Source organism: Lemur catta, chromosome 4 (assembly GCF_020740605.2).
Source record: "Lemur catta isolate mLemCat1 chromosome 4, mLemCat1.pri, whole genome shotgun sequence".
Lineage (NCBI taxonomy): Eukaryota > Metazoa > Chordata > Mammalia > Primates > Lemuridae > Lemur > Lemur catta.
In genome coordinates, this window is record NC_059131.1 from 57,019,369 (window position 1) to 57,042,010 (window position 22,642).

A 22,642-nucleotide genomic window follows, 5' to 3' on the forward strand; every position below is an offset into this window, starting at 1 on the left:
TCCCTCTCCCTCCCTGTCCTGTCCTTCTTCCTCTCTTTCCCTCCTCCAACCCCTCTCTCTCTCTCTCTCTCTCTCTCTCTCTCTCTCTCTCTCTCTCTCTCACTCAGATAGACACACACACACACACACACACACACACACACACCACTAGCAACATCCTATCTCTGCCAAAGTCCCAGACTGTTAGGTGCTGACTTTGACTTTTAGGTTTCTCAGGCAAGTGGCAATATCACTCGTCTTGGCAGATGAGGACTTGGAGTCACACTGATAAAGAAGGATCTGCACAGCCTCTCCTCCAGTGGGCTGGGGCTAAAGCTGGCACCTCCCATGACCCCTGGGCTCTCTGTAAGGGCAGACTGAGCACAGCAGCAACTGTCCCCATAAAAAATCCCTCAACATCTTTGCTCTCTCTGACCTTATGTGTTTTAGAGCCATCAAACTCCTCTTTTCTCCTAATTTTTTTTTTTTTTTTTTTGAGACAGAATCTCACTCTTTTGCCCTGGCTAGAGTGCTGTGGCGTCAGCCTAGCTCACAGCAACCTCAAACTCCTGGGCTTAAGGAGTGAGTGCCATGGCGTCAGCCTATCTCACAGGAACCTCAAACTCCGGGACTCAAGCAATCCTTCTGCCTCAGCCTCCCGAGTAGCTGGGACTACAGGCATGCGCCACCACGCCCAGATAATTTTTTCTATATGTTTTTAGTCTTCCAGCTAATTTCTTTCTATTTTTTTTAGTAGAGACGGGGGTCTCGCTCTTGCTCAGGCTGGTCTCGAACTCCTGAGCTCAAACTATCCGCCCGCCTCGGCCTCCCAGAGTGCTGGGATTACAAGCGTGAGCCACCTCGCCCGGCCTCTCCTAATTTTTTTGAGATGAAATTTCCATACCATAAAATTAACCACTGCAAAATGTACCACTCGCGCCGTTGGGCACATTCACAGTGCTGTGCAAGCACCGCCTGTATCAAGTCCCAAACGTTGTCATCACCCCAGAAGGAAACCTGCACTCACTGAGCCATCACGCCTCGCATCTCTGGCCCCCAAACCCTGGCAAACCCTCAAAGATGCTGTCGATAAATTCCTTTGGAATTTCCTCATTGGGGTCTCAGAGTTCATGTCGGAATGTCTTCCCTGTCATATGGAGTGCCTCGCTCTGAAGGTCCCACTCAACCTCCTGTTGCCCCAGCCCAGTCTCCTGACCCTATAGTACCCTCCCCCCCAATTCACAACCAGACATATTCAGTTCTGCAGCTTTGTCTGAGTCCTGCAGGACAGCGGTGCCCACAGCCCCGCTGGCAGCGAGCGTGGTGCGGAGCGGGCGCCGGTCCCTCTCCCTGGCTGTCAGCGCCCAGCGCGTCCCTCGGGATGACCGGCAGTGGGGAGCGGCCACCAGCAGAGGGCGCTCCCGACTTCTCGCCTTAGGGACGGGGCCGCCGAGTTGCTTGCAGAAGGAAGCCGTCCCGCATTAATACTGTCGTGCTAATATTAATCTTGTGGGCATAGCAGGCTTGCCATCCACACTTGTTTTCGCAAGTTTCAGGCAATGCTGCTGCCGCCGGTCCTGGGACCACACTTTGAGTAGCAAAGGCCTAAATTACAATAAGCAAGTGAACTGCTTCCTCCCAGCTCACAAGTTATGCAGCTGCTGAACAAACAAGGGGGTGGGGAGGAGAATGTTCCAGCAAAGGGAACAGCAAGTTCGAAGGCCTCAAGCAGAAAGAGCTTCAGTTGTTGCAAGAACTAGAAGGGGCTGTGTGTGGCTGGGCCAAGCTCTACGCAAGGCTCTGAATTTCCTGGAGCAAAAGCCCTGTCGCTACGTGAAGCCGTCTCCAATGAGGGTTGGGGCCCTTTTGATGTCCTTCCACGGGGCCCAGGACTCCCCCATCACCTCATATGACAATGCATCCGTCCTTGCCCCTCCCCTGGTCTCTCAGCCACCTCTGGGCTATAGGTCTCAGGAGGGCCTGGACCACGCCTAAGTGGGATCAGTGAAGCCATTTCATTGTCATAGACCAGATCTTTCCAAGCACAAGGACCACTGTGGACGTCCCTCGTCTCCCACCCCGGCCCGGTGCTCATGTGGGGACCCCTCCCGAGGGGACAGGCCTTGTGGGGCGAGCAGAGCTGGGCAGAGCAGCAGGGGAGGCTGGCACCATCTGTTCCTGCCCCAGAAAGCCTGGGCCCCAGGGCCCCACCAATCAATAAGAAGCTGGAACCACGTCTCCGGAGGCAACAGAAGCTCAGTTTAAAACACCGGTGGTGGGGGGCAGCTTGACAAGGGATTTCACAGCTGGGTTTTCAGAGAAGCACAAGGGAGGCAGCCCTGAGGAGGCAGATGGCCTGGCAGAGAGGAGTGCGGTGGCCCATGCGGCCAGGCGGAAAAGAGACCAGCACAGAGGGGTAGGAGGGCAGACTGGAGGCCCATGGTTCCGGGCAGCAAGGCACTACTGCTTGGAACTATGCCGCGCTCTTGGCAAAGGACTCCATTCAGGTGAAACCTTCCTGCAAAGCCAGTTGGCGGGATTAGGTCTGGTGTGGCCTGGCTGACCCTTCAGGGGTCAGCTGTAAGCAGGGGATGCTGACAGGGCTGGAGAGGACCCCAAATACTGCCTGTGCATCACAAGCCCCTGGATGAAAGGGCACCTGGACTTCCTGGATCAGCCTTTAACAGAAAGAATGGCCTGAAAAAGGGGGGGCAATGTCTTTTCAGTCTTTCACTAAAACTAACTTCCCTGCCTTCCATGCCCCAGGCAAGAGGCTTGGCTTGGCTTGGCCAGCCAGGGGATTGTTTTCTTTGTAAAACTTCCTCACCCCTTAGAGTGTTAATTCTGTCTCTCACTAAAACTGACTTTCTTGCCTGAGGCCAGCAGCTGGGCCAGGGGAGGGTTTTCTTTGTCCTTTGCATTGCAGGAGATATGGACGACCCACAGGCAGTCCCGAGATACCCCAGGCTGCTCTGGCCTGGCTCCAGATGGTGGAAGGATCCCAACAGATTCTGGAGATGAAAGAGCAGAGCCAACAACTGTAGTTGACAACGGTACCCTGACCTGAGAACCCTACCCTTAAAAGCTCTGTATTTTTGCGTATGGGGGAGGAAAATGGGACTTGGGGATTATAGTCTGCCTTTTTCCCCCTTTGCCAGGAATGTAATAAACATCTCTTTCCTTCACTTCAACCACTTGTCCTTGTTCTACTGATTCAGCCTCATGGACAAGTGCTGAGCTTTTGATAACAAGCCAAGGACTTGGACTCTTGGTTGGGAGAACCCACTGAAAGGCTCCAGACCACCCACGGGTGCACCCCGTGTTGGTGATGAACTAGCTGGGAAAGGGGCTTGATGTTCCAACATCAGCGCAGGCCCAAGTCACAACTTGCCACTGGATACAAGACTTAGGACGTGATGTGGTCAGATCCCAGGCACCTATGAAAATCTGGAATCTCTCAGCTTTTGGGGACAGAGGCTAGGTGCCAAGTGTGACAGATCTGGGAAATGCACAGTCCCATGCCCTCTTCCCGAACACATGGGAAGACCCCATGCCCAGCCTCCCTTCAGTCCTGCTGGGGACCCACCCCTGGGTCCAGGTTGAGCCCATGTTGAATCTCACATTCTATCCCCGGCTGCCTTCTTTCCCTAGCAGAGACCTTGGGGCCAAACAGGTCTGACTGGGTCACTGGCCCCGATTGTTCCCCATGGCCAGGGCCCACCCCTTTGCCATGTGATTTTGCAGCTGCTCTCACTACAGAGGCAGGTCCATCTCTTCCCCTGAGTCCCAGATGTCAGTAGATGTGACACCTGCAGGGACTTCAAAGTGCATTTCCTTGTTTCTGCTTTTGTTTTTGCTTCTCTGCAATTACCTGAAAACCATGCCTGAGCTAGCCTGCTGGGAAACAAGAACTCCATCACCCTGTCACTTTAGCCAAACCACATGGTCTTTGTAGGATGGGGTTGGCTCAGCCACCTGAGACCAGAGGCTCTGCCCAGCCAAGCCCACCCAAACCCGCCAAAACTGCTGACCTGTAGTCTCATGTGCTAAATAATTGCTGATTATTGTTTTGTGGTGTTTTCTTATGCAACATCATCATGGCACTACAAAACAAAACAGACGTGACCCACAAAGACTGATGGACCAATACCACATACACCACCGCCCCACCACACACTGGGACTCTGATGTGAATGGTCAGTAAGCTTTTATTGTGTGAGCACTGAAAGGTCAGCTTTGCTTGTTGCTCCAGCACTGAGGATCCTCTCCTGACTGATACACAAAGAAGGAGATCACCGGCCCCCCGCCTGAGCAGAAGGGAGGCGGTAGATGAAATGAACTTCCTGAAGATCCACTAGCCACGCACTCATGCTGTGGAATGACTGGCCCGTCTTCTGGAAGCCCACGCCCTGGTAGAGGCCCAGGGCAGATGGCTGCAATATGCTGGTGTCAAGGACAACTTCACCATACCCCTGGTCCCGGGCAAACTGGAGGACAGTCCTGATCAGGGCTTTTGCTATCCCTTGACCACGGTGCTCAGGGGACACAATGAGGTGAAACAGCTGCAACCGCTTCTCCTGCAAAGTGGGGTCGTCAACGGGCAGAGCTCCCACTGTGCCCACCACCCTCTTCTCAGACTCAGCCACCCAGAAGCAGGAGCCAGGCTCACTCAGGTAGGATTTGGTGATGTCAGCCATGTCTGTGCGCAAAGCCGTGTCTACGTACTCCCTCCAGGGACGTCCAGCAAGGAACCACAAGACAGGCAGGAGGGCGAGGCTGAAAGTGAGAGCCAGGAGCCAGGAGCCAGAGAGCAGGAGTAAGGCCAGGGGACCCCCGGATAAGAGCAAGACAGTCCGGGGCAGCTTCAGCATGTGGCGGAAAGTGGTGGGAATGTGCTCGGTCATCCCCCGGGAGAGCAAGCCCACCACCCACTTGCGGTCGCTCTCCTGGTATTTGCGGATGAGATAAGGAGCCATCGGGAGACCTCTGTGTCTTCAATCTCAGGGTCCAACAGAGACAGTCAGGAGTTCCTGCACGCCTTCCCGGCAGTCCTGGAGAAGAGACAGAAAGCCACGTGAGTGCCCCATGCCTCGAAGCCTCGCAGGAACGGGGAGATCCTGCTCAAGAAGGTGTCTTTCTGCTTTTGCTCAGGAGGAAGCAGCCACCGCCACTGGGAGAAGGTAGGGTCCAGAACACCAGCATTTAAATCCTGGTTCCATTGCTTTCTAGCTGTGTGACCTTGGGCATGCCACTTAACTTCTCTGAGCCTCTGTTTCTTTGTGTGTAGAACAGTGTAAAATAAAACCTCCCTTGTGGGACTGCTCTGAGGATGTAATAACTTTCAAAGAGCAGTGATATATAAACTACCTTCCCCTCCACCCTGTTTTCCCTTTTTGTGGCTCTCTCAGCTTCTTGGTACATTGGAGTGACACCTGCAGCAGCCAGGCTAATGTCCCCAGCCCTTTCGTCCCTCTCCAGGGCCCATACATGGCAGAAATCCTGTGCTCACAAGCACAAGTTTCAGCAAAGGCTCTTTCCCCCTTGGCTGCACATTTTTACGTTGCCATAAGATGCAAACACCAAGATTGGCCGGGCCTCAACATCCCGAGGAAGGTCCAACTCACAGCTCTGTCCTCCCACCCGCATCCCTCACCTGCCACCGCGGGAGCCTTGAGTGTCCGGCACAGCCTCAGCCCTCAGCCTCTCAGGGCTTCCAGGAGAGACTGTCCAGGGCCTGCCACACCTCCGGGACAGGCGTGGATGCTCAGTCCCCTCACTGGCTGGCTCCTGGCTGTGTTTGATAATCATCAACCCCAGGGTCAACGAGCTGGTCTGACTCAGCAGGGAGCCCAGTGTGCGTTCCCCTTTGTGGTCACCGGGAAATGTGCCTGGAGCGGGTGCCCAGGGAACAGCACGGGGGGCTCCCCTCCCTGACGCCTTAGACCCTCTCGCAGTGGCACTTAGGACCGGAGCCTGTCGCACTCGGCACGCCTGGTGCTCTCTGCGACCCATCCCAGTCCCCTGCACACAGCTGCTAGCGCCATTCACCCTCGGCTGGCTCATCGCCAGCCTGAGGCCAAGGCCCCTGGCTCGGCAACAAGGCCCCTCACAGCTAGGCTTCTTTCCACCAAAGCTTTACCTGGTCCACGGAAATCGACGTTGACAGTTCTTGCACTTACCTCACCCCCTTCCACCTTCCTTCATCCATTCATTCATTCCTTCATTCATTCACTCAGCAGTTGTGTCTGATGCATGCTTGATGTTCTGGGTGTCAAGTCCAGCTAGGAGCACCCCGACACACAGCTGACAGGCACAGCACGCCGTGCACCTGGTGTGTGTTCTGCTTGTTGCTCAGAGCCTGTGCCATACGAGCGGTTAAACATTTCCCACTGTCGAGGGAACAGTAAAACAGGCAAAAGCAAAACACCTGAAAAACACAGAACTTACAAGCTATCAAAGGAAGGTTTCCCTTCCAAAAGTTAGCTCCCACCTCTCCCCACGTGCTCTAAATTTGCAGACCAGATAAGGCTGAATATTCTCAGGGCTTCCTGAAGGGAGGGTCCCAAGTGCAAGCAGGCCTTTGTGTGTGATATTCAGTTCATGATCGTCGTGGGCCAGGCCGTGTGGGCACTTGGGGTGAAGCAGGGAAGCCGGCGGACGTGGGGTCCACGCTTCGGAGTTGCTCAGGAGCTCTCGGTGTCTGGGACACCGGAGGACACCTCTCCCGGCCATGACGACCACGACAAGGGCTTGGAGGGAGACAGACGCGCTGGCTGCTCCCCAGGGAGGACCAGAAGGAGAGGGAGGCCTGAGCAAGGCAGGTGAGGGAGCGTTTCAGGCTGAGGGAACAGAAGCCTGGAGGCCCTGAGGTGGGACACAGGGAAAGCCTTCAGGGACGGATGGCCAACGTGGCTGTGGCTGGAGAGAGTGGGAGAGGGCAGCAGGGGCCTGGCCACGCAGGGTCTACCATCCTGGTGACATAGTCTGGACTATTCCAAGAGCGAGGGGAGGCCATGGGCACCTGCTGGGTGTGCGTGTGTGTGTTTGTGTGTGTGTGTGTGTGTGTGTGTGTGTTTGTGCTCCAGGGCACACACATCACTCTGGCTGCACGTGGAGAGTGCATTTGAGGAGGCAGGGTTGGAAGCAGGTACCCCCGGAGGTCCGTGCAGCATCCAGGTGACACAAAGGTCCCCAATGCAGGTGTGCAGGTGCCCTCTGGACCATGGTACCTGGCCAAGAGGGGCTCGTGGGAACTAAGTCAAGCCTTCCTCAGCTTGCCAGGCCATGAGCGTGGCACGGAGCTGAGTCTGGACAAAGGACACGGCACCTTCTTCCTGTTTGCACAAAGACATTATTTGCCCACTAAACTGTGCTCCCAGCAGGCCGCGTTACTTGACCCCGTGCCTTATTTGGGATTCACAAAGGAGCCCTGTGGGCCCCCAGAGGCCCAAGACACAGCAGTGGTTTGACCAGAGGCAGGCGGTCAAGGTGTAGACACTGGGACCACTGGAGGTGCATTTGGCGGCAGAAATGGCAGGAGTTAGAATGATTCACCCGGGGATGAGGACAAGGAAAGGGTCAGAGATGACAGCCAGGTTTCTGGCCAGAGCGTCCACGAGGAGCCTGGAGCGACCAGATCTGGAGGGATGGAGCCTTGCCCTGCAGGTGCTGTCCCGCAGCCGTGCTCGTTGGAAGCCGGCAGCTGGGATCCGGGGCCGGTGGGTGGAGGCTGCTGAGATCCAGCTCTTTGGCATCCCAGGGGACCTCCAGGGTAAAGTCTAGCTGTGACAACGTGAGTTCTGGGTGGCCAGTCCGTGGGTGTTAAATTGTTCTTGGTACATTTCAATATTTCCTATGAATATTTCAATGTTTAGCAAAAGTTGACCTAGGAAGCAAAAGGGGTGAACAGAGGGCTCCAAAGTACACTTGTGTGTTCCCAACGTGAGTGCGACTAATAAACCAGCCAGAAACCTGAGGGTCAAGTGCAGGGTGAGGGGTTGTGCCTGTCCCTGTGCTCTCTGTCCCTGTGTGCTTGCTGGTTGCTGCGGCTCCCCCAAAGTACAGCTGCCTCAGTTTACTTCAGGCTTCTCGTCTGTCCCAATGTTAAGTGTCACTTCTGCATTTTTGTGGCTTTCCTTTTTTTCTTTTTCTTTTCTTTTTTCTTTTTTTTGAGACAGAGTCTCGCTCTGTTGCCCAGGCTAGAGTGCTGTGGTGTCAGCCTAGTTCACAACAACCTCAAACTCCTGGGCTCAAGCAATCCTTTTGCCTCAGCCTCCCAAGTAGCTGGGACTACAGGCATGCGCCACCATGCCCAGCTAATTTTTCTATATATATTTTTAGCTGTCCATATAATTTCTTTCTATTTTTAGTAGAGACAGGGTCTCGCTCTTGCTCAGGCTGGTCTCGAACTCCTGACCTCAAGCGATCCTCCCGCCTCAGCCTCCCAGAGTGCTCGGATTACAGGTGTGAGCCACCCCGCCCAGCCTGTGGCTTGCTTGATAGAGTCCTGGGTTTTCTTCGTGAGACCTGAAAGATTTGTTTGTTCATTCAACAAACCGTGGCCATGGGCCAGGCCCTGGGGCTTGGCCTTAAGGCACCAGAGGTTGGAGGTCTAGCTGCCACCCTCTGGAGGACACACCTGATGGGGATCTGGGAACAGGGCAATGGTAGGGACATCCAAGTCCAGAATTACTTTGTTAGGAGGCTGAACTTGACAGTTAGGACTTTCATGTTGCAAATATTGAAAAGTCACCCAAAATTGGCTCAAGTACTAGAGGTGATCTAATGGTTCATGAAATGCTCAACCCCAGGAAGAGAGAGAGGGTGACCTGAAGGCGGGCTTGACTCGTGGTGTTTCTGCTATGCTGTGCACAGGGTCAGCTTCCTCCCAAGCCTGGCTGACCTCATGGGATGTCGGCTGTTCTGCAGCCCCTGTGGAAGTTGGGTGCGTCCTGGCTCACCACCACTGAGGGCTTATGCCCCAGCATTCCAAGTGTCAAAGATTGTTCACATGGGAACTCACTCACATTTTCTCGGGACTAGATGTACATTTCACAGCAAGAGCCAGCTTGGGGTTACATTAAAAGGGGTCCTGTCCCAAGCACACCAGCACCTGGATAAAGATGGGGAAGGACTGCAGCCTGGGGGCTGAGGGGTGAGTCACAGTGAGCACTGCCCACATGGGGGTGACCCAGGCAGGACAGGTTAGGTAACAGTGCTGGTGAGCACCCATGTGAGCACAAGTGGATCTGCAAAGAACATAAGGCCCCGGAGTGCAAAGTCTCTCTGTGTGCACTTTCTTCTCTTGTGATATCGGTTAATTTTCCCTGGTTCACAAGGTTCCTTCAGAGGAACTAATTGCCTCTAGGCAGATAAGGGAAAGTCAGTGAAACTCCCTCCTGGCATTTGCTGCTCCCCAACTGTCTCTAGTTTGATGTAATCTGCAAATAAAAGCAGCATATTTGGGGGTATCATTTTCTGAACCCCGACATCACCATCTAGTTCAGAGCTTAAACTACTGCAGATATGCAGGATGATGTGGGAAGTGTTAACCTGTGAGAACTGTTTCCTTTTTTTATTGTTGTGGAATATACATAACAGAATTTACCATTATGACCATTTTTAAGTGTGCAGTTCAGAGGCACTAAGCACATTCACAGTGCTGTGCAGTGAGGATTTTGTTCCATAGTGTTTGTCCTTCTTTACTACCTTCAGTCCAGCCCTGAGCCTCAGTGACCAGGGTAGGAGGTTTTAGCCAAAATCCAAGGGAAACTGCAGGAGTTAATGCAAGGCTTTGGAGCTTCCCAGTGTCCGTGTCTGGAAGAATCCTTGGCTAGCCAGTATTCCCTGCCTCCAGAGAGCAGATAAATGCTGTTTGGGCTGGAGAGGATGGTGACATCGAAATGAAGAAAGGTGCTGGTTGCAGGTGAGGGTAGGGGGCCCACAGCAAGTTTGGGAATTCCCAAGCAGAGCAGAGGGTGTGCAAAGGTCCTGTGGTTGGGCCTTAGGGTAGCCTCACAATATGGTGCAGGGCACTTGGCTAGATTTTCCCAAACCCCAAACTTCATGGTTGGTGGCATGGTGGGCCAGCCTAATTCTGCTGAGTATCCATCCCCCAGGTTAAGTGGCTGGTTTGGCCTTGAGTCCTTTCTGTTTCTTTCAGAAGCCCGCAGACTAGAGGGCAGGATGGTTTCGGGGCAGGGACAGAGGCTCCCCTCAGAGGAAGGCCAGACACTTTCTCCTCCTGGGAACAGACTGTTATTCTAGAGTTTATCTACTCCTCTTCAGAGTTGATGTATAGAATCAGCAACTCAAGTTCACTCCTGGCAGCCAGGCTTAGGAATAGAATCAATCAGCCACACAGAAAACCTGAAACAAAACATCTAAAATCCAGTCCTTTGAAAAGCTTCACCAGAGTTTCCTTAATCAGAGGTGGGGTAGCCAGTGAGCCTCTATTCCTTGCTGCGGTGTCCTATTTTTCCCACTAAAAGCACAGACCTCTGCCTGGGGAGACAGGGCTCAGCTGCAGCCTCCCCAAATAAAAAGTGAGGGGCTGGTTCAGGCTTAACTTGGACACTTTCAGGGGCTCCTTAAACTTATTACTGTGTGCAAACTTATGAGTTCATTTTCGACATCAGATTTTCAAAGGTGTTTGTGATCCCAAAAGTTTGGGTAGTATTAAACTAGATCAATTGTTTTGTTCTTGAGGCAGGGTCTCCCTAAGTTGCCTTAGGAGAGACCATGTTTCAGAAACATCATAGCTCACTGCATCATCACCTATAGTCACAGAAATAAAAATCCTATTCAGGCCGGGCCCGGTGGCTCACGCCTGTAATCCTAGCACTTTGGGAGGCTGAGGTTGAAGGATTGCTTGAGGCCAGGAGTTGGAGACCAGCCTGAGAAAGAACAGGACTCTCTCTCTACTAAAAATAGAAAAATTAGCTGGTCGTCATGGTGCATGGCTGTAGGCTCAGTCATTCCAGAGGCTGATGCAGAAGGATTGCTTGCACTCAGGAGTTGAGCATGTAGTGAGCTATGATGTCACCACTGAACTCAAGCCTGGATGACAGAGTGAGACCTTGTCTCAAAAAAACAAAAACAGAAAAAAAATCCTCTTCATAACATAATAAACATGAGTTCAATTTTACCAGTAGGCCAACATCCCAAGATGGCAGAAATGTTTAAAATTAGAAAGGAAAGATTGCTGTCTTATAGGCAACCTATGTGACATAGACATGCTTGTAGACTGCTATCAGGAGTACAAAATGGCACCTTTCTGGTATTAAAAGTCATTAAGGAGTTCATACTCTTATACCCAATACTTCCATTTTGGCAAAGCTATCCTAGGGAAATAGAAATATGTACAAAGATTTATTTGCAAAAGTGAAGTGAAAAATTGAAAGCGACATTGTGTAAAAACAGGAGAATGATTACATGTGATATGTTATTCATCAGTTTAAAAGAATGTTGAGGACGGGTGCAGTGGCTCACATCAGTAATCCTAACACCTTGAGAGACCAAAGCGGGAGAATCACTTACCGCCAGAAGTTCGAGATCATCCCAAGCAAGAGGCTCCATCTCTATAAAAATATAGAAAAATTAGCTGGGCATGGTGGTGTACGCCTATAGTCCTAGCTTCTTGGGAGGCTGAGGCAGGAGGACCACTTGAGCCCAGGAATTTGAGGTTCCAGTGAGCTATGATGATGCCACTGCACTCTAACCTGGGTGACAAAAAAAAAAAAAAAAGAATGATGAGGGTGATGGCCTGGGAAGAGGCAAAGTGATGGAGTCGTTAAGAGCACAGGGTTACCCAGATCTGAATTTTAATCCTGAAGTTGGCACTTTGAGCTTTTGGGCAGCTTTAACTCTCTAAACTTCATGGGAAAAGATGCCTTTATAATGGAGAGATCTGGCAGGGCATCATATTAACCAAGGGATCAAACTTAGCATCAGCCATAATAGGACCAAATGACATTATGTGCCTCCTGATGAGATGCAACAGTGAGGCCACAAAAACCATCTATTTACTATTATCCCTAAAAATATGTAAACTGACACTAATCAGAACACATCCAGATTGCATGGAATCCTGGAAGGTATCTCGTGTCTTCAAAAAAAATGTCAACATCATTTTTAAAAAGGGACTTTTCTAGATCAAACACTAAGAGACAGGACAACCAAACACAATGTGGGGTAAAGTGCCATATCAGCAACATACTTTGAAGCAGTTCAGCAACAAAAGAACTATGTGTGTGTATGTAGCTAAAGAGCAGAGAGCAAGCAAATGCAGAAAGGGTTAACAAATGCTGAATTTATGTGAAATTGTAATATTTTCTTTTTTTAAAAAAAAAAGTGTTAATATTGCATTTACTTGAAAAGATGTGAATAAAGTTAACTAACATTACAAAAAAATTCACTACCTATAAAGAAATATTAATAAATATGCTATTAGTTTACTAATCCATGAATCTAGAGAAGCATTCATTTACGAACACATTTTGTTTTCCGATTTTAAACCCTCTTTTCATTTTGCCTAATTTTTTTCCTGAAGCTAAACTAGAAATTGTAGGTTTCCCCTAAAAAATGCAATGCCATTCTTTCTTATAAATTACATTCTGATTTTCTTGTCAGCCAACTTCAAGGAAATCCACGTGTTCAATATGCTTGCTCGCAGCTCGCACCATACCAAATAGTTGTTTAATCCAAATATCTGAGCGGCAAACTGAGCTGATCCCTCCGGAGAAAGTACGGTTGAACAGCCCAGACCACTGGGTAGTTGAAGAGAGGACCACACATCCTGAGCTCCCCAGTCCGGTGTGAGGGGAGGACAGTTGATAACTGGATATGCAGTGTTCCCAGACATCACTGGTCCCAAACCATTGCTTCTGCCTGCCACTGCCACAAATACAGTAGGAATGCCATCCCCTTCATACTCAGCTTTAATCCTCAGAGTTTCATCTGGTCCTTTATGGGCAAATGTTAACCGAAGTTCACATGGAATGCCAAAATTTCCACGCCTTCTTGATTTTCTCACAGTGACCAAAATCAGAAGTTGAGCCCATCAATACTACAACCCTGCACTGACTTTCTGATTTCAAAGGCAACTCTACTCTCTCTGCAACCCACTCAAAGTTTTTCTTCACCATCTGGAGCCCTTCAGGAGTTACTTCTTTGAGGTCCCGATAAGACTGCTTATCTTTCTGTTGGCTTCGATCTCTTGATGGCCAGAGTCTCCAGGAATCATTATCAATAACATCAGCAAGAACAATTTCTTTGGTGGTTATATCAACACCAAATTCAATCTTCATATCAACCAGTGCCAGTGTACAGTTTTGGGGCAACCAGGATTTCTCCAGTATTTCAAAAATAGCCTGTGTAGCGTGACTCATGATGTCAACTTCAGTTTGGCCTATAACAAGTCCAGCAAAGCAAAATTTCGCAGCTATTAGCTGTTCCTCAGACCACTGTGGGTCATTATTGGCATCATCCTTGAAAAACATTTCCACTTTAGGTGGGTAAAACTTATATCCTTCCTTAACACCAGGATTTCTTTTAAGAAAAGAACCAGTTGCTATTCTGCAAACCCATTCAATTGGTATCATTTCACACTGGGGTGCAATGAAAGCTGTCTCTCCACATTTTTTGGTGAAAGCAGTTTTGATACCTGCTTCCTGTAACAGCTGAAAAATACAACAGGTAATTTTATTTGAGATTGCAGCTTTTCCTTCCAGGTGATTTTTTCTAGCTGCATTTCCTCCTGTAATCTGGTCCTTGGACTGCAGGAGGACTTTTCCTGGACTATCTAACAATTCATAGACTTCTTTTGTTTTACCCTCATACAGTTTTTGACCAATGTTCAACACCTCAACTGTCGCCATTATCCCGAGTGGGCTGCCTGAAATTGTAATATTTTCAATTGTTATGTAGATTTGAAATTTTTTGAAATACAGGGTAGAAACACTAATTCTGTTTCCTCACTCGTAAAATCTTAGGATTGTAGACTAAATGAGATAGCACATATAAAGTGCCTAGAGTATAGTAACTGTGCAGGAAATGTTAACTGTATACTTTCTTCTTAAGTATTTCTACCTCTCCACTTTGTAGCACGTGGTAGGATTACAATTCCCCACCTTTTCTGAAGTTGGTGTTGCCACATGGCTGGCTTGGCCAATAAAACAAACTAGCTATCACTTCCACATGGAGCCTCCCTTCCAGTTGTGCTTCCATCCATGGAGAGCCTGTTGAGATGAAGCCTTCAGCAGCCTGGGTTCCTGAGTCACCATGATGACTCTTCCTACTAATTCATACCAGCTGCAGAATGAGCAAGACAAACCTGTGTTGCATTAAGCCAGTTAGCTTTAGGGACTGTAACTGCAGCCCAACTAAGCCTAACTAACATAGAGTCCACAAACTATGGCCCTCAGGTCAAATCCTGCCAGCCACTTGTTTTTGTAAATAAAATTTTATTGGGACACACCACGGTCAACATTCTGTATTGCCTGTGAGTGCTTTCACACTACAATAGCAGAGCTGAATGGTCATAACAGAGACCATACAGCCCGCAAAGCTGAAAATATTTAACATCTGGCTCTTCACAGAAGTTTGCTTGCTCATGACCTAGTAAATCTTGACTGATACAATGAAATATAAGATAAAGTGAGAAAAGAAATCAAACCATTCATAAAAGACAATTTTATACTAGCTGTATGATCTTGAGCAAGTTAATATTTCTGTAATCTCTTAGTTGCTTCCTATATATAATGGGGGTAATAACAGTTATCTACCTCATAAAGTTCTGTGAGAATTAAATGAATTTGTGCATGTAAAACATTTAGAACCAGCATCCAGAGGCTTAGAGGAGGTGTGGTGGAGTAGCTACAGTAAGGGGAGGGATATGAACCGATAGATATAAAACCACTAAGGCAAACATCTAGTATACTGTAGGCATTCAATAAGTGTTTGCAATTTTTATTCCAATTACATGCAAATAAAATCAATGGCTTCTTCAATGCTGAAATTTGTTACTATTTCCAACATATCACAAAACATCTTTTGTTGACATTCTACAAATGATACCATCCAATAATGTCCCCATACATTCTTCCTGTGAAGAGAGTTTATATATCTGTAAAAATGAAAGACAAATTATGACTTGGTATATATTCATGCACAAATTTTCATATAGAAACATGTATAAGTGAAATTATTTAATTTGATTATAACTGTTAATGTTCTGAAATTACAAACGTGATTAAAATATTGAAACTGGATGGCAATTCATAATTTGTCAAATATTCACTTCAATCTACAGTTATGGTGATAACTCTCTCAACATAAAAGCCAAATTTGTATCAATTTCAAAAGCACACATCCAGATATTAACTTCATACTATATTTATTTTGCATCTTAAATGTACACACTGAAGCTTGATATTTAAAAGGTATCTACTTTCTCTCTTTTTTTTTTGAGAGACAGGGGCTCACTCTGCTGCCCAGGCTGAAGTGCACTGGCACCATCAGAGCTCACTGCAACCTTGAACTCCTGGGCTCAAGCAATTCGGCTGCCTCAACCTCCCAAAGTGCTGGGGGTGACAAGCATAAGCCACTGCACCTGGCCCTAGGATCTGCTTTCTTAAAGTGGAGAATGCTTTGTTAACAGGTTTGTAATTATTCATATATTTTACATAAACCTGCACCTCCCAGTTCTGTGTGTGTGCATATATATTTTTTCAAGTAATTTTAAAAACTTACAAACCTTTTTGACTTCTTTAATATTTGTTATTTCAGGAAGATTTCTCAGAGAAACCTGATGACCTTCTACTTGAGATATTAGGTATTCTTGATTTATTTGTTTTTCTCCCTCTTCAATGTAAACAATTAGAACTGAGGTGTCACTGGTTGAGATACCAAATTTTTTCAAAGCCTCAGAAATCTAAGAAAAAGTACAAAACAACAAAAGACAATTAACCAGTGTTTCCTATGTCTGATACATCTCCTGATCTACCCTCTTCCTTGGACAGGTTCTTATTTCTCATACCCTGATAGTTTTCTCTGCCTAGTTTTTCCCTTCAGTAATCCTTTTCCAACATCTACTGGCCCTGCCTCTAAAGTACTCTGTCCTTAAAGCTGCACCTTGTTCCTGCAGAATCGAAGCCAGACTTTTTGATTGCACAAAAGCACCCCTCCCCCTGGCCGTAAGTGACCCTCCATCCAGGCACTCCTGTCTTCTGGCCAGTCTGCACCGCTTGGGGATCCTGTCACATTTCATGCCATTCTGCCTGTGCACGCTTTGTCCTTTGCCCTGAAGGTCTTTCTCCCCACTGTTTGGCTGCTGAGCAGGTGCTTCAAGGTCCACAGTTCAAATACCACTCCCTGCCGCACCCTCCTGCCTCCAGAATGAATGGCTTCTTTGTCCTTCCCCCAAATTTGAATTCACATTCCCATATATCATTTATCCTATGGCATTTTAACTTTTGTTTTGTTTCTCTGCCTCTTCATAGGAATGTATTTGCTTTTTCTGCCCCTAGAATTGTAACTGGAACAGGGACAAGTTCAATAGATGTTTATTGAATTCAATAGTTGCTTGAATTATTTCAAATGATCTCAAAGAAATAATAATTATCTGGTAAATTTTATTCCAGATACTGGAGAATTATATTACCATGCTGAAATAACTGCAATGCATAAACTTTTCAATCAAGTGTAAAGTATACCATAGGCTTTCTAATTTTTCTCTTGATGATATTGGTACCTGGTTGAGTTATTAATAGTAGTATAAATACTAGAACTTCATTTGCAAAATTTCAGTCATTTTTTCATGTACTACATGTGGGATGTCTTTAGTTCAATTACCTTTTGAGGAAGCACTACTGAGTATTTCAAATCACAAGCTCTTGCTATGCACTGGGTACGTGAGTGAGCATATGTTAAGTGCTGTTAATAGATTGGAGAAAGTTCCTGGTATATGTAAAAGACACAGACTCTACCCTAAAGGAGTTTGCAGGGAGAGTGAAAGATATGCATGCTAACACACAAAATATAATGTCTTAGTATTTAGGTGACTGAGTTTCTTAAGCAAAAATACTTGAGGGATCTTCCTGACCCTATACGATAAGAAAGACAGATAAAACTAGCCTTACTTAATTTAGCTAAACTATTGTCTACTCACATGTAAAATGACTATCTAGTGAGCCAGTGCTAAACCTCAACTCTTTCTCCAAAGCCCTCTTCGCTATTATTTTGGTTTATCACTAACAATTAGATTGCAGGAATTTAGCTTCCAACCCAACACTGGAGGAGGTATGTTATTATGACAACATCAACATAAATAAAGTCAGTCAGTTCCACATTACATTGTTATTTGGGGAAAGGTTGAAAATAATTTCAGTAGATAGAGTTCTTGTCTTCATTTTTCCCAGTTTGTAGAGGTGAACTGCTTTGTTTGCTGCCACAAGTATCTGAAAAGGATCGACAATCTACCAAAGAGAGAAAAAAAAATTACACACATAGAATCTGAAGACTCATGTCCTATCTCATGTTAACTCCAGTGTCAAGCTCTTTTATTGCATCACAGTTCCTATGGACTATATTTCCAAACCTATCATCTCAAGGGCCTGGGTAGTCAGAAAATTATAGGATTTTAAAGTTGCAAGGAACTTACATAAATAGAAAAAATTTTTTAAAATAACATTTATTGAGGGCTGATGTTATGGGAAATGTCATTAAACATTTCATTTGTATTTTCTTTAATCCTCAAAATCACCTTATGAAATTGATATTATTCATATGTAATAGATGAAGTAACCAAGGCTAAGAATGTCTGGGTTCAAATCCCAGCTCTCTCACTTACCACCAGGCATTTGCCATTTTGTCAGAGCCACATCACAACCTTTCCTATTTCCTAGGGCAGGGCCTGGCACTTCTGCCTCCATTCACCATTAAATTCATGGTTGGTCATGTCTGACTTGCACAAGAATTTTTTACCTGATGAGGACAGAATTTTAGGCTGACCTGTAATATCACAAAAAATTAACATATTCTTAAATGCCCAGTAGGGCTCATTCATTCTCACACTTTGTACTTACCACTGTTGGATTTATCAACGAACCATCAATGGTGCCTTCCATGGCCTTTTTCCTCAGGTCTCCTGCATTTTTTACATCTTTAAATAATAGGAGGGTCACCCTGCATTCGGGAAATAGGTCCAGCTGATGTGTTAACTGCATTTCAGAGAGAAGCAGGATTCTACTGCATGAAACCAAAAAGACCGATAGATTTCTTTTGTTTAAAAGTTAACATTATGATTCATTTCTTAATAAATATTCTTGCTAACAAATAAATGAAAATAACTTTAATAAGATGATACAACTGTTAAACTAAAGAAATTCATCTCCAAAACGCATTTGGCATCCTGGAGAAATGCTGTCTTCCCTACCCTGCTGAGCTGTTTCTAGTTCCTTTGCCATTCCTGCGGAAAAGCCAAGGGAGCTAGCTGGGCCCCTGTTTGCTCAGACGGGGCAGGCTCAGATGCATGGTGGAGGGGAAGAATGCCAGAAATTTGGGGACCACAGGTTCTTTATGTATTAATGCAACCTTACTCCAGCTTAGCCTTTTTAACTTTCTGATTCACCATTTTATTTTAGCAGGACCTGAACACAAATGTTAGGAAGAAAATAATTTTAAAGAATAAAATATCACACTTGATGCAAAGATATTCATTCCACACATGGAAACTAGGCAGACAAGGTATAATTATTAAATAACCAGTAACATTGGCCCTTCCTTAGATATGGCTTAGATATGAGCCTAACAAGAAAAGGACAGGGGTATATATGAAGACATAAAAGCTGGTCAGGCATGGTGGTTCATGCCTGTAATCCTAGCACTCTGGGAGGCCGAGGCAGGAGGATCGCTCAAGGTCAGGAGTTTCAGACCAGCCTGAGCAAAAGTGAGACCCCATCTCTACTAAAAAATAGAAAGAAATTATCTGGACAACTAAAAATATATAGAAAAAAAAATTAGCCGGGCATGGTGGCACATGCCTGTAGTCTCAGCTACTCAGGAGGCTGAGGCAGAAGGATTGCTTAAGCCCAGGAGTCTGAGGTTGCTGTGAGCTAGGCTGATGCCACAGCACTCTAGCCAGGGCAAAAGAGCGAGACTCTGTCTCCAAAACAAAACAAAAAGACATAAAAGCTCATAAAAGACAACTTGAATAGCTGCCAGCCAATTGTGGTGGCTCACACCCATAATCCTAGCACTTTGGGAGGCCCAAGTGGGGTCATTGCTTGAGTCCAGGAGTTTGAGACCAGCAGTGCAACATAGCAAGACCCCGTTTCTACAAAAAATTTTCAAAGATTAGCTGGGCAGGCACCTGTAGTCCCAGCTACTTGGGAGGCTGAGGCAGGAAAATCACTTGAGCCTATGAGTTTGAGGTTGCAGTGACCTGTGAGCATGCCACTGCACTCCTATACTCTAGCTTGGATGACAGAGTTAAACCCTGTCTCTAAAAAAAAAAAAGAAAGAAAGAAAGAAAGAAAGAAAAGAAACACACACATAAATTTAAATTGAATAACTAGAAAGATATAACTATATGTTGAACAAACTGTATATTGCAAAAATTAAAAATTTGATTTTGGGGGGGGATCTGTTTCCCAGGTAGTGTACAGTGGTGCAATCATTGCTCATTGTAACCTCAAACTCCCAGACTCAGCCTCCCAAGTAGCTGGGACCACAGGCACATGCCACCACACCAGGGTAAGTTTTCTATTTTATGTAGTCTCACTATTTTGCTCAGGCTGGTCTTGAACTCCTGGCCTCAAGCGATCCTCTTGCCTCTGCCTCTCAGAGTGCTAGGATTATAGGGGATAGCCACCAGGTGGAGCCAAAAACTTGATCTTTAAAACAATTTCAGTCACAATCTTGAGATAGTTTGGTGGGGCAATTTGATAGGTTTTACTTTATCCTTTTACCTTCTAGTTTCCATTTCTAGAGCTCTTTCTCAAGGAATTAATTGGCAATCCAAGGATTATATAATGTGTCCCTCTTATCATTTTAACAGAGAAAAGTTGAAAACAACCTATCTAGCCAATAACAAGATTGGTTGTGACTAAACAACCATTAAAACTGTGGTCTTGAGGATGTGTGAAAACAGCAATAAATAACTTTAAGTAAAAATATCTAATTGGGGCCAGGCACAGTGGCTCATGCCTGTAATCCTAGCACTCTGGGAGGCCAAGGTGGGAGGATCACTTGAGCTCAGGAGTTCGAGAGCAGCCTGACCAAGAGCAAGACTTCATCTCTACTAAAAATAGGAAAAACAAAAATTAGCCGGGCATGGTGGCACATGCCTGTAGTCCCAGCTACTGGGGAGGCTGAGGCAGGAGAATCACTTGAGCCCAGGAGTTTGAGGTTGCCGTGAGCTAGGCTGACGGCGGCTCTCTAGCCCAGGGGACAGAGACTCCGTCTCAAAACAAAACAAAACAAAAAAAACCAAAAGAAACCCCACATCTGAATGGAAAACAAAACATAAAATGTGGTCAAACTGTGGGGGTTTCCAAAAGCTGCCTATTAAAAAAGTTTGTAAGTTATCTCTGGCTTTGTGGATTTATATCTGACTTTTTCCATTACAAACAGAAACAAAAAATTTGTGAATAATGTCCTGGCACACAATAGTTCAATCTTCAGTCACGCTAAGGTCCAATGGAAAAAAAATGGATACAGAAAGATATGGTCAGTAAGATTCCCATTATAATATATTAAAAGATGCACATATTCATAAAGACCTGAATTCTTACCGCCTAAATATAATTTTGATCTGTCCACTCGTCTTCCATACCCTAAGCCACCACCTCTCATCTACAGCAGTAGCCTCCTAAGAGTTCTCCTCACGATTCCTGCCCTATAGGAATCTCCACCCGCCGTCAAAGAGATCCTTTCAAAATGTAAATCAGATTTTGTCATTCTGCTGCTCTTATGATAAAGCCCTAAATTGTGTCACTGTGTTCCATACTTTACGATCTGGTCCCTGCCTGCCTCTTCTGCTACCGCCGCAATGGCCCTCTCTCGGCTTCAAGTCACCAAGCTTTCTCTCCGACTCTGCCCTCTCGAACAGGTAGTTCCCCTGACTCTCCTCCCTCATCTCTGCCAGGCTCATTCCTCCCCCCCGTCAACTCCACTTGCAGTCTGTTTACTAGAGCGCCCTGGGCCACGGGACTAGCTCCTCCTGCCTTCTAATCACAACTGAAGTGAATCATTCGCCTATCAGTTTTATGTTTCCTCATTAACTGTATTTCTCGAGGGGAGGAGGCTGACCTCGGTAGGCGCTTGATAAATATCGGCTGACGGAGCCACAGGCATTGCCCAAGAAAACCGCTAAAGCTGCCCGGGCTCGGGCCCTCCCCTGCCCGGCCAGACAGCTAGTAAGCTGGGTGAACTCACCGTCCGGGCCGCGGTGCGTCTCGGAAACGCTCCCCCTCGGAAACAAAGCCCTCAAATTCCGGAATTGGTGCCCGACCCTCGCCCTCCCTGGGTCCGCTTCCGGGTAGGCAGGTCCGGGGTCTCGGAGTCTTTCTGCGTACTAGCGGGAGGGAGGCACCGGGCCGTCGTCCCACCTATTCCTCCGCAAGCCCCCCCTCCTAAGCCTAAATCCCCTTGCGGACGCGAAGAACAGGGGAACCTGTCACTTCCGGCAAAGGAGGTGGAAAGGATCTACGGCCCGGAACCGGAAAGTGAGATCTGGCTTTGGGTCTCAGCTTTGTCTTAACTGGTGTTGGGCCTTGCAAAGAGAAGTCTTCGGTTTCTTCCTGTGCGACCACAAGTATTGACCAAGATGAGCTCTACGTACGTTTCCGATGCCCTAGAGCCCTCCGTTTTTTTTCGGGGTAGGCAGGACTCAGTTTGCCTTGTGCTCTCCCAGCGATCATTTGGGGAGGATCCCCTGGAGCCGACCGCCCTCGGTGATTGTCTTAAGAGACAGGGTGGCAACCTCTTCCTTCATCTAGAGCAGGCTGAGTAATTTGAGTCACCATCCCTGAACGTGTCAGCCTCCCGGTGAGGAGGTAGTCCCCTAAACAGGCTGTAAATTACTTTGCATGTTCTTTGTGGTTTGGGCTCATCTTTATCAATGCTTTTCTATGGGAAGACAGGCAAAGAAATATAGGTGTCGGATGGATATGTGCTATGGAGAAAAATAGAGAAAACAGCAGGGATGCCAGGCTGCCGGTATTACTATTTTAAATGGGATGGTTAAGAAAGATCTCACCAAAAAGGACCAGTTGAACAGTGACCGGAGGTCTGGAAGCAAGCTCTGTATGTATTTGAGAGCGCAGCATTCCATTCAACAAAGAAAGCTCAAAAGTTCTGAGACAGGTGTGGCCTTAGCCTATTTAAGGAATAGCAAAGAGAACAATGTGGCTTGAATACGGTGGAGATGTATATTTATATATATTTTATTTATATTTTAGATTTTATTCTGACAAGATTGGTATCCAGATACAGATGACATAAAACAGATACTTCACAAAAGGCAAAAAAAAAAAAAATACAAGATGCTTAACATCATTAGTCATTGGAGAAATGCAAATTAAAAACACAATGAGATGCTACACACCCATTTGATGACTCCAATTTAAAAGACTGGCAATATCAAGCGTTGTCAAAGATGCAG

General features: G+C 46.9%; 3 protein-coding genes across 8 annotated transcripts; all 3 read right to left on the minus strand.

Annotated features, from left to right (window-relative positions):
- Nucleotides 1–4,169: 4,169 nt before the first annotated feature.
- LOC123637055 (putative N-acetyltransferase 8B) lies at nt 4,170–5,769 on the minus strand. Its single transcript, XM_045549871.1, has 2 exons — nt 5,633–5,769; nt 4,170–5,030 (listed from the first exon to the last, which is right to left on the minus strand). The coding sequence occupies exon 2, from the start codon at nt 4,953–4,955 to the stop codon at nt 4,272–4,274; it is 684 nt and encodes a 227-aa protein (XP_045405827.1). The 5' UTR covers nt 4,956–5,030; nt 5,633–5,769; the 3' UTR covers nt 4,170–4,271.
- A 6,692-nt stretch (nt 5,770–12,461) lies between these two features.
- On the minus strand, nt 12,462–13,930 carry LOC123637056 (multifunctional protein ADE2-like). Its single transcript, XM_045549872.1, is given in 2 exon segments — nt 12,462–12,992; nt 12,994–13,930. Coding segments are annotated over 2 exon segments (1,269 nt in total). The 5' UTR covers nt 13,857–13,930; the 3' UTR covers nt 12,462–12,586.
- Nucleotides 13,931–14,914: 984 nt separating this feature from the next.
- On the minus strand, nt 14,915–21,651 carry TPRKB (TP53RK binding protein). 6 transcript variants are annotated; one of them, XM_045549877.1, is made up of 5 exons: nt 21,415–21,651; nt 18,063–18,162; nt 17,331–17,453; nt 15,734–15,910; nt 14,915–15,103 (listed from the first exon to the last, which is right to left on the minus strand). In XM_045549877.1, exons 2-5 carry the CDS (start codon nt 18,102–18,104, stop codon nt 15,017–15,019), a joined length of 429 nt encoding a protein of 142 aa, XP_045405833.1. In that variant the 5' UTR covers nt 18,105–18,162; nt 21,415–21,651; the 3' UTR covers nt 14,915–15,016. The 6 variants fall into 6 exon arrangements, with proteins under 6 accessions (XP_045405833.1, XP_045405830.1, XP_045405829.1 ...); XM_045549874.1 differs by having other exon boundaries at nt 18,063–18,222; XM_045549873.1 differs by having other exon boundaries at nt 18,063–18,225.
- Nucleotides 21,652–22,642: the final 991 nt, after the last annotated feature.